General features: G+C 33.4%; 1 protein-coding gene across 1 annotated transcript in view; it reads right to left on the bottom strand.

The window, feature by feature from the left end:
• The window catches only part of LOC127714042 (uncharacterized), a 29,993-nt gene that overhangs the window by 11,991 nt on the left and 5,492 nt on the right, over positions 1-12,510 (bottom strand). Inside the window, exon 2 of the mRNA XM_052219989.1 lies at positions 4,927-5,061. Coding sequence (XP_052075949.1) covers positions 4,927-5,061 — 135 coding nt within the window. The remainder of the gene's footprint in view (positions 1-4,926; positions 5,062-12,510) is intronic.

Below are 12,510 nucleotides of genomic sequence, written 5' to 3'. Positions count from 1 at the left end.
GAAAACTGGGCCAAAAATCAAAAATCTAAATACATGTTTAGATTCAGCATATCAAAGAACCTCATATATTCAATTTTTGCTAAAATCAAACAAAGTTTAATTTTGGACCCTTTGGACCTTAATGTAGACCAATTTGAAAACTGGACCCAAAATTTAAAATCTAAATACACTGTTAGATTCAGCATAACAAATAAATAAATGTGATCAGAGATTTTACAAATCTAATGCGCCATACTGTGCAATTAAAGATTACTTCTTGAAATTTTTCATTATTTGAAATTTGAAAAAAAAAAAAATATTTGAAGAATAATTCTTTTTAATTTTTGAAATCTGAAATGAGAAAAAATTGACCCCCCACAATTTCTTTTTATCCCCCCCCCCTTTTTTCCCCCAAAAAATTCTTTCCCTCAAGATATGTTCATAATCTCAATTCAAATTTCCAATGGAGTTGGCAACCATAATTACCCATTTAAATTTACCATAGTGCTAACTTAATCTATTTTATAATAGAATTAATAAAATGCTCTGCAGGGCGCAGCTTGATACGACCGCAGAGGTCGAACCCTGAACAGTTGGGGCAAGTATGGACACAACATTCAAGCTTGATACAGCTTTGCATTTGGATTGTGATTAAATATTTGACACAGCATAGGTTTCTACACAGAATGAATGTGGTCTAAGAACTTAAAAATTTTAAATTGGACATTCACCTATTATGGTCCAATATCCAAAATCTAAATACATGGTTAGATTCATGCAGCATATCAAAGAACCCCAAGAATTCAATTTTTGTTAAAATCAAACAAAGTTTAATTTTGGACCTTTTTGACCTCAATGTGGACAAAGTTGATAACGGGGCCCAAAAATCAAAAATCTAAATACATGGTTAGATTCAGCATATCAAAGAACCCCATATATTCAATTTTTGTTGAAATCAAACAAAGTTTAATTTTGGACCCCAATTTGGACCAACTTGAAAACTGGGCCCATAATCAAAAATCTAAATACATGTTTAGATTCAGCATATCAAAGAACCCCAAGAATTCAATTTTTGTTAAAATCAAACTCAGTTTAATTTTGGACCCTTTGGACCTTAATGTAGACCAATTTGAAAACGGAACCAAAAATTAAGAATCTAAATACACGGTTTGATTCGGCATATCAAAGAACCCCAATAATTCAATTTTTGATGAAATCAAACAAAGTTTAATTTTGGACCTTTGGACCTCAATGTGGACCAATTTAAAAACGGGGCCCAAAATCCAAAAACTTAATGCACGGTATGATTCAGCATATTAAAAAACCCCAAGAATTCAAGAATAAAACCCCATTGAAATTGGTCAAGAAATAAGCAATTTATATGAAGTATCTTCTTTTGCACAATACTGTGCAATTAAATATTTCTTGCTATTGCGCAATACTGTACAATTGACAATTTCTTGCTATTGCGCAATATTGTGCTATTGGATATTTCTTGCTATTGCGCAATACTGTGCAATTGAAGATTTCTTGCTATGGCGCAATACTGTGCAATTGAAGATTTCTTGCTATTGTGCAATACTGTGCAATTGAAAATTTCTTGCTATTGCACAATACTTATTATATAATAATTTACACATCCTGTTTGGTGTGTATCTCCTACCATATCATTATTATTTGCTTTTAAATATAAATCAGAAATAACCAACTTAAAATGGAAAATTTTAAAAGAAAAAAAAAAGGAAAAAAAGAAAAAAAAGGAAAAAAAAAAAAATCCCCCCCCAAATTTTTTGAACCCCCTTATGATTCATCACCCCCAAACTCAAACCCAGCTTTCCCTTTGTGATATGGAACCTTGTAGTACAATTTCAGAAAGATCCATACACTTACACACAAGTTATTGTCCTGAAACTAGAAAAATGCTTGTTTTTTGCCCCTTTTTGGCCCCTAATTCCTAAAATATTGAGGCAATTACCCCCATCATCAATCCCAGCCTTCCCTTTGTGGTATGGTACCTTGCAGTACAATTTCAGAGAGATCCATACACTTACACACAAGTTATTGTCATGAAACTAGAAAAATGCTTGTTTTTTGCCCCTTTTTTGGCCCCTAATTCCTAAAATTTTAAGGCAATTACCCCCAAAATCAATCCCAGCATTCCCTTTGTGATTTGGAACCTTGTGGTACAATGTCAGAGAGATCCATAAACTAACACACAAGTTATGTCTGGAAGTTACAAAAATGCTTATTTTTGGCCCCTAATTCCTTTACTGTTGGTACCATAACCCCCAAAATCAATCCCAACCTTCCTTTTGTGGTATTGAACCTTGTGGTAAAATTTCATAGAGATCCATTCACTTAAACTAAAGTTAGAGTGCGAAAACCAATGTGTCTTCGGACGACGCTGGACGACGACGACGCCGGACGACGACGACGACGCCAACGTCATACCAATATACGACCACAAAAATTTTTTTTGCGGTCGTATAAAAATATAGTGTCAAATCTTTCATATGGATTTTTTTGTAAAAAAAAAAGATGCAACATTTGCAGATATTTTTACTGGTCTTCCTTTATAAATATGCATTTCTTTAAACATAACTTAAAAACAGTGTAAGGGAAGTAACCAAAATGTTGTATTTGGATTACTTCCCTTACACTGTTTTAAATTATCTTTATTGTTCATTAACCATTACTTTATACATAATTTAAAAGCAGTGTAAGGGAGATAATTTCAATGATGTATTTGATTTATCTCCCTTACACTGCTTTAAATTATGTTTTGTACTAAAGTATTTGTCCATTAACCAGGACAACCTTGTTTTTCCCCCTTTTTTGCCCCTAATTCCTAAATGGTTTGAGCCATAACCCCCCAAAGCAAATCCTAACCATCCCTTTGTGGTATGGAAACTTGTAGTATAATTTCAGAGAGATCCATACACCGTTCTACAGTTATTGTCTGGAAACTAGAAAATGCTTATTTTGGCCCCTTTTTGGCCCCTTATTCCTTAACTGTTGGTACCATAACCCCCAAAATCAATCCCAACCTTCCTTTTGTGGTAGTTAACCTTATGGTCAAATTTCAAAAAGATCCATTCACTTAAACTAAAGTTAGAGTGCGAAAACCAATGTGTCTTCGGACGACGACGCCAACGTCATACCAATATACGACCACAAAATTTTTTTGCGGTCGTATAAAAACAATGGATGCCATAAACAGGAAATGAAGACAATTACAATACCCGGATCAGATTCCGGGGGTGGATAAGGGTAATTCCGGGTTTGCCGATCAAATACAATAAAAAAATAATAGTTCCAGGCAGGTGACAAAATACATCTATGATGATGAAATACAAACTCTAGAATTGAAAACTAAAAGATATATGGAAAAGAAAGATAAAGCAGGAAATATTTTATACAGAAATTCAAAAATACTTTAAGTTCACAAATTTTCATGTCAAAATCCAATAAAATGTGACAGTAATTTTCTTTATCATTAATAAATGTTGATATTACATGTAGATGTTTTTATAGCTAGTGTAAACATATTACTTCAATTCCAAGAGGTAATTTCTTCTCATTTTTGAAGGGCCAGTAAAAATCTGGAAGTTTCTTACTTTATTTTCACAATAAAAGATAAACTTTTAATGAACTAAACACACTAAAACTCAAATCTGGTATATTTGCTGTTTTCCCAATTTCACTGAAAAGCCCGTGAAAAAATTCCCAAAACTGGCCAGGGTCCTTTTTCCCAAAATACCCAGAAAAAACCCTGAACACACAACCCACTGTTGACCAATGAACCTTAAAAGTGAGGTCAAGGTCAGATTTTACCTGCCAGACAGACATTAACACCTTATAATGATTCCATATACCAAATATAGTTGACCTACTGCTGATAGTACTTGAAAAAACAAATCAAAACACAAAAACTTTACATTGACCAATGTATCACGACAATGAGGTCAAGGTAAGATAATCCTGCCAGACTGACATGTACTCCTTACAATCATTCCACACACCACATATGGTTGATCTACTGTTTTTAGTATCTGAAAAATGGACCTAATCACATAACTTCAACCTTGAGTACTGATCCATGGAATGAGGTCAAGGTCGTGTGAACTCTGTCTGACTGACATGTAATTGTTGCAAGGAGCCCATATTTACCAAATATAGTTATCGTATTACTCATAATAAGTGAGAAATTCACATGACAATAAAAATATAATTTTTTTTCCAAGTAATCACTGAACCATGAAAATGAGGTCAAGGACAATAAATATATGACAGAAGGAAACTTCACAACATAAGGTATATCCATACATGGTATGAAGCATCCAGGTCTTCTACCTTCTGAAATATAAAGCTTTAATTTTTATACCAATAGTTTACATAACAACAACGCCACTGGAAAGTAATTCATGTAATTAGAATTGCACAACAAAACAAGAAATGATTGGTCATATTGAAATGCACATTTCTCCACACAAAAATATTCACAAAGTTAAAGAGTTTTTCATATTATTTATAAATGTTTTCCTCAAAATGTTTACCGTTTAAGTCAAGTAAAAACGAACACATCTGGAAAGCCAATATTGAACTAAGGCTGTTCTGTGATCTTATTCATTCAATCCTAGCTTACATTCATTAAAAAGATTGCCTCTGGCGTCCCATTTATTTCTGTCTGATTAGAAACAACATAATAATCATGTGAGACACATGAGATAGCATTCCACATACATTTTGTATAATTCCTGCTAAGTGGTTTCAGGGAAGATGAATATGTTAAATGTTTACAGATCAAAGAGGATTTGACTACCATGACTACAACAATGGCTGCCAGGTGACAGCATTAGCTCATACGGCCTTTCAAACCAGATACAATGTAAGATACAAGATTACACCTAAATCCATTCCTTTTAAGCTGTATTAATATGCACTTACAAACTCATTAATCCAAACTGTGCAGCAAATTCTTGAAACAAACTCTGATACATTGCTTCTGTCAAGTTCTGGGTTGTCTTAATCATACTCATATTTATCAACTGCTGGACAAAGAGTTCCCCATGAACTCGAAACCTAAAAAATAATGACAAATTGTTAATGCGTCTTATTCTATAGCAAAGTATCCCTACAACCATGAATGCAACATTAAAATGGGACAATTTATTCTTAATCAAAGTGATCTGAAATCACTGATGGAAAGATTGGCGAAATTGTGTGTATAATTTCAATCATATATTACTTTACCATTTCAGTAATAGTGGACAAGAACAACTTGCTATAGCACTATTGCTTATTTGTTAGTTACATTACTGCAGATTTTAGGAAAGATCTGCAATTTTTCAGTGGATAGAATAGCTTGCACTAGCCACAAGGTCATATTTTTCTCTTACTGTTTATGACGTCTTTAAACTAAATCCATTGGATGTTGGATGTGTACTGATTGATAATTAAGTCATAGATGCATCATTTTTTTATTAGTTGTTATTGGCTTTGAACAAGTCATTAACTGCAAGTACTCTCAGATCTGTACTTAAGTGTCTTTTTGTTGTTGGGATGTACAATTACCTAGCCACGTCCACTCTGTGTTTTTGTTAGATGTATTTCTATTTGTATCCATCTGATGAGTTAAGCCTTTTTCAACTGATTTTTATAGTTTGTTCTTATGTTGTACCGTTACACCACTATCTCAGGTTAGGGCACCTGCTAACATGTTCAACCCCGCCACATTCTATATGTGCCTGTCCTAAGTCAGGAGCCTGTAATTGAGTGGTTGTTGTTTTTTGCTGTTGATCATGTGCGTTGTTTGTTTGTTATTTTGTGCAGTTCTTGTGTTGTTCTATTGTGCCACTGACCCAGGATTAGGTGAGGGTTGGAAGCCCACTAACATGTTTAACCCCACCACATTCTGTATATATATGCCTTTCCCAAGTCAGGAGTCTGCAATTCAGTGGTTGTCGTTTGTTGCTGTGTTACATAATTGTTTTTCATTCATTATTTTGTATATAAATTAGGCCGTAAGTTTTCTCGTTTGAATTGTTTTACATTTGTCATTTCGGGGTCTTTTATAGCTGACTATGTGGTATGGGCTTTGCTCATTGTTGAAGGCCGTACGGTGACCTATAGTTGTTAATTTCTGTGTCATTTGGTCTCTTGTGAAGAGTTGTCTCATTGGCAATCATACCACATCTTCATTTTCATAATAGAAATCAGTGTCTGTAGGTCATTAAATTTGCATAATAACTTCTTTTAACTTTTCATTTTAATAATTCTATTTTTTAAACAGAGGAAATTACCAAATAAAAAAAAATATCAATCATTGTAGTTTTTCAGTAAACCTGGGACCAATGGATAAAGAAACTTGAAATGAAGTCCTTTTAAGAATGGCCAAGTGAGCTTTTCTCATCACTTAGCGTCCTTTGTAGTTGTCCGTCATCGCTGTAAGAATCTTTGCTAGCCAAGTGTTACGATCCAGTCCCCTCCTCTCCACCCTGGGCAAATTAAGCCAACATTATTTTGTGATTACAATGCTGCGTCATCTAACAGTAGATAAAAGTCATGCCCATTCCGACTATATCATTCATGACCAATGGCAGCACTTGAACTTTCTTCAGTGTGAAGGTGTTAAAATGGTTGTGTCTGGGTAGTGTTTACAAATTTCATGAAGCAGGGACCAAAATATACATGATATATGTTGGTATTTCAACATTTCAACTAGAAAGATATCAAGGAACTTAAATTAGTTGATTAAGAACTTTAAAATTGTCATTTGTTGCACAAAAAGCATGTGGCATGTGGCAATTGTTTATTGACATTTTCTACATTTACACATGATCATTTTAAAGGCGCTTTTTGATTGAATGCAGCAACTTATAACTGTGACCAATGGAAATCATTACCTCATCCACCCGAAATTCTATCTTAACCCGCCAAGGGTGGGCAGGAGCGGACTGGATCCTAACCCTTGGCTAGCAAAGATGCGTTGTCCATTATCTTTTACAAAAATCTTCTCCTCTGAATCTACTGGACCAAATTTAACCAAACTTGACAACAATCATCATTGGGGTATCTAGATTAAAAAATGTGTCAGATAACCCGCCTGCTAACCAAGATGGCTGACATTGCTAAAAATAGAACATACAAATGTAGGGGTAAAATGTAAGTTTTGTCTATTGTTTTGAAAACTGTTATAAATAGAAAATCTGACAAGGGCAGAAATGTTCAGAATGTTGAGATCCACCAATTGTCCATTTTAGTCAAAACTGTCAGGCGACTTCTTATACATGTTATAGGAGTTATTGCCCTTAAATGAAAATGTTTTCCATTTTTTTCATTTTTGCCTATTAACTTGAAAAATATAATGGAAAGAGAGAAACTTTAAGTTGTTAAAATGATCAGCAAGACAAGATCTACAAATAGATGCTACATTTATGTTTCAGCCAATTGCTGCCATTATCTCTAAAAAAAGCTTTTGTCAAATTAGGTTTCATAAAATTCTATGAAGGTTTCACAAAGTAATAAATGTGTAACAAACTTCAACACCAGACATGTACAGTATCTATTTGTTTACTGTTAAAAAACACTAAACCCATTTACCATGTTAACCAGTAAAATACAGAAAAATTTTGCTCTGGATACTGTATGTCATTCAGTAACAAGCTTCTGGCCAAATTTCATAAAATTCCATGAAGGTTTGGCAAAGTTATTGAAAACTGAAAAACTTCAACCTCAGACCGAATCTGAATGTTAACTGTAAAAAAAAATTTAGTCCATTTATCAGTAAAATACAGAAAAAATGAAAATAAAAAATTCTGGTCTGAATACGGTACTGTATTTTGGTCATGTTGGTCATATACAAGCTTCTGTCCTAATTTCATAAAATTCCATGAAAGTTTGACAAAGTTATTGATGTCTATAGTAAAACTTTAACCACAGACTGAACCTACATATGTAACTAACCTAAATGACGGAATCTAGGAATAGGAACACTATGTCTTCATGGTCTTGTTTTCGCAATGTTCAAAAACATGATAAATGTCGCAGGCTTGACAAAAACCTAATAAGTTGTCAAATTGGTGCAGTTGTATGCCAGTTTTAAATGGCCCAAATAAAACATTTAATTTTCAAAATGTAGTGGCACAAAAGCATTTTTTGACAAAATAGACCTGTGGTGCAAATGCATGCATTTTTGTCAGGAATAAATATTGGTCGTAAACACCTACCCTATGTTATCTACATGTACTTTTTGATTTTATTAGGAGAAAATCTATGATTTCATGTACTATTTAAAGAACGGACACAAGATTCTTGCAATTTTCTAAGCCAAAATGGTGATTTTATCTTGTTACTTTATTTTCTACCAGATTTCTAACAATTTATTGTGATTTTTTTTTCTCTTCACCTACATTGTAGTACATTTACACACATATATATATATATATATATATCAAAATATAGCTGCATGTATAAGTACATACATGTAGTTGCTTTTTATCTATTCATCATTGTTCATTGTACTACGCATACACACAATGTATAATCATAAACTGTTAACACAGAGATATGTCTCGCCTATATGTTATTTTGATAATGCAAATGTTAAAATTAAAATAGCAATACTTTAACATGTAAGTTATGCAAATATTCAAAGTCAATGAACCATGACTGTAGGTACAGGGCTAAACAATCACCATGGAAATGAGATGTGCCAATGCTAATACAACTGCAAATCAAATACCATTGACTTTTCATAAGTCGTTCCCTTTAAACAAACCTAAACACAAACATTAACTTGTAAACTATGTCAAAGTTTCAAAGTCAATGAACCATAATTAGGGGGTGGGGTTATATAATCTCCATGGAAATGAAACTTACCGAATATCATTGACTTAACATTAGTGGTTCATCTTGAACTGACCTAATCACAAACCAATACATGTAAACTAAGCAAAAGTTTCAAAGTCAATAGACCATGACTGAGGGGTAAGGACCAAATATTCTCCATGGAAATGAGATGTGCTAATGCTTATACAACTGCATACCAATTATCATTGACCTACCACTAACAGTTACCCTTAAACTGACCTAATCACAAACTAATACATGAAAACTAAGCAAAAGTTTCAAAGTCAATAGACCATGAATGAGGGGGTGGGCCAAATAATCTCCATGGAAATGAGATATGCCAATGCTTATACAACTGCATACCAAATATCATTGACCTACCACTAGTGGTTCCCCATAAACTGACCTAATCACAAACTTATACATGTAAACTACATGTAAGCAAAGTTTCAAAGTCAATAGACCTTGACTGAGGGGGCAGGGCTAAATAATCTCCATGGTAATGAGATGTTCCAATGTTAATACAACTGCATGCCACATATCATTGACCTACCACTAGTGGTTCCCCATAAACTGACCTTATCACAAACTAATACATGTAAACTAAGCAAAGTTTCAAAGTCAATAGACCTTGACTGAGGGAGCAGGGCCAAATAATCTCCATGGTAATGAGATGTGCCAATGCTAATACAACAGCATACCAAATATCATTGACCTACCACTAGTGGTTCATTATGAACTAGACCTAATCACAAACTAATACATTGTTGATGCCGCCGCCGGAAACAGCATACCTATGTCTCGCTTTTTGACTCTGTCAAGGCGAGACAAAAATCTAGAAGTCTTAACGAATTGTTTTCCTATCTTTGAAATAATTCTCTTGATTTACTATAGGAAAACTCCCCACTAAAAAGCCACTGACTTAAGGGGGAGTTTCCCTATACATTCATGATATTTTGACAATTTAAGAAGAAAAGTTTTACATTTATTATATACATGTATGTATATCTTTACTGGGTATTATTTAGCTGACAAACTGTTGACAGAGAGGAGCCAGACGTTCAGATTTAAGCTGAGGTACACCATACATTTGTTGTATTTAGACTGTACACATCATGCACATGTAGGACAAAAAAGTCATTTTACAATTTTGATCTACACAAAATTAATGTATCAGCCATTTCTGCAAAATTTTGACATCAAGAGAAAATGTTAGACTCCACAAAAGAAAATTGATTGTATAACACCAATAGTTCAAGTGTTGCAAAATCTAGGATCAAGTATCAAACTGTCAAAGATTCCCAAATAGTAGTATGATTTATTGATTCTGAAAAGAAAATTGGACTCTGGAGAACGTGCTTACTACCTAAAGGTGGTATCAGGTCCGTTCGCCCCCTAGGTCCGTTCGCACCCTACACATTCGCACCCAATTTTTATTCAAATTCAAGTTGAATTATTAGATATTTTTTTATATGTATATACCAAAAAAAATATATTTTCCTGTATAAAAATTGGGGAATTATTATATGAATGTTTTTTGGTTTTTTTTTTTATCAATTTGATGATTAATTATTAAATGTTAATTACATGTACATTGTATGTACAAATGTATGATTACTGCTAATTGGTATTTATACACAGCTATATTTGGTATTATTGTTGTGTGTTTGAAAATCATGATTGTTGTTATAACTTGCTTTTAAATACTGCATGTATTTAGCTTGGTATGAGTAAAACATTGAAGATTTTAAAAGGAAAGCACGAAAGATAATTGGCCCCTTTGATCTCACTTTATTTTGAAACAATGAAAAAAAAATTATATCACTGCACTAACCAAAACATAATTTAAGATTTATTCAGCACAAAAAAAAACTGTGAGAATCTAACTTTATTTTGAAACAATGAAAACATAAATTTATAGCAATACACTAACCAAAAGATGATTAAGATTTATTCAACACAAAATAAAAACAAACGATGTCAGAATCTCACTTTACTTAGAAACTAGAGGCTCTAAAGAGCCTGTGTTGCTCACCTTGGTCTATGTGCATATTAAACAAAGGACACAGATGGATTCATGACAAAATTGTGTTTTGGTGATGGTGATGTGTTTGTAGATCTTACTTTACTGAACATTCTTGCTGCTTACAATTATTTCTATCTATAATGAACTTGGCCCAGTAGTTACAGTGGAAAATATTTTGTAAAAATTTACAAAAATTTATAAAATCTATGAAAATTGTAAAAAATTGACTATAAAGGGCAATAACTCCTTAAGGGGTCAATTGACAATTTTGGTAATGTTGACTTATTTGTAGATCTTACTTTGCTGTACATTATTGCTGTGTACAGTTTATCTCTATCTATAATAATATTCAAGATATTAACCAAAAGCTTCAAAATTTTCTTAAAATTACCAATTCAGGGGCAGCAACCCAACAACGTGTTGCCTGATTGGTCTGAAAATTTCAGGGCAGATAGATCTTGACCTAATGAACAATTTTATTCTGTCAGATTTGCTCTAAATGCTTTGGTTTCAGAAATATGAGCCAAAAACTGCATTTTACCCTATATACTATTTTTTAGCCATGTCGGCCATCTTGGTTCGCGGTTGGGGTCATCGGACACATTTTTTAAACTAGATACCCTAATGATGATTGTGGACAAGTTTGTTTAAGTTTGTCTTAGTAGTTTCAGAGGAGAAGATTTTTGTAAAAGGTTACAAAAATTTATGAAAAATGGTTAAAAATTTACTATAAAGGGCAATAACTCCTTAAGAGGTCAACTGACCATTTTGGTCAAGTTGACTTATTTGTAGATCTTACTTTGCTGAACATTATTGCTGTTTACAGTTTATCTCTATCTATAATAATATTCAAGATAATAACCAAAAACGGCAAAATTTCCTTAAAATTACCAATTCATGGGCAGCAACCCAACAACGGGTTGTCAGATTCATCTGAAAATTTCAGGGCAGATAGATCTTGACCTGATAAACAATTTTACCCCATGTCAGATTTGCTCTAAATGCTTTGGTTTCAGAGATATAAGCCAAAATCTACATTTTACCCCTATGTTCTATATTTAGCCATGGCGGCCATCTTGGTTGGTTGGCCGGGTCACCGGACACATTTTTTAAACTAAATACCCCAATGATGATTGTGGCCAAGTTTGGTCAAATTTGGCCCAGTAGTTTCAGAGGAGAAGATTTTTGTAAAAGTTTACGGACGACGGACAACGGACGCAAAGTGATGAGAAAAGCTCACTTGACCTTTCAGGTCAGGTGAGCTAAAATGATTTTTTTTTATAGCAATACACTAAGTAAACCAAACCATGATTAAGATTTATTCAACACAAAAAAATGATGTCCGAATCTCACTTTATTTTGAAACAATGAAAAAAAATAATTTACAGCAATACACTTACCAAAACTCAATTACAAAATAATTAAACACAAAACCAATAAAAAGGGTGCGAACGGACTTTGGGTTTGAATGTGTAGGGTGCGAAAGTGAAAGGGGGCGAACATGTTTTTTGGCGAACGGACCCGGATTCCCTTAAGGTGAACAGAATGTTGCTGTTATAGTGCAAAATGCAAGTTGGATTAAGGTGTTAGAATATATATAACTGTCCAGGGATCTTCTTCTCTTCTTCCATATACTGCCCACATTCAACATGATG

This window comes from Mytilus californianus, unplaced genomic scaffold (genome assembly GCF_021869535.1).
Source record: "Mytilus californianus isolate M0D057914Y unplaced genomic scaffold, xbMytCali1.0.p SCAF_9, whole genome shotgun sequence".
NCBI lineage: Eukaryota > Metazoa > Mollusca > Bivalvia > Mytilida > Mytilidae > Mytilus > Mytilus californianus.
This window is presented reverse-complemented; position numbering and strand designations above follow the sequence as displayed.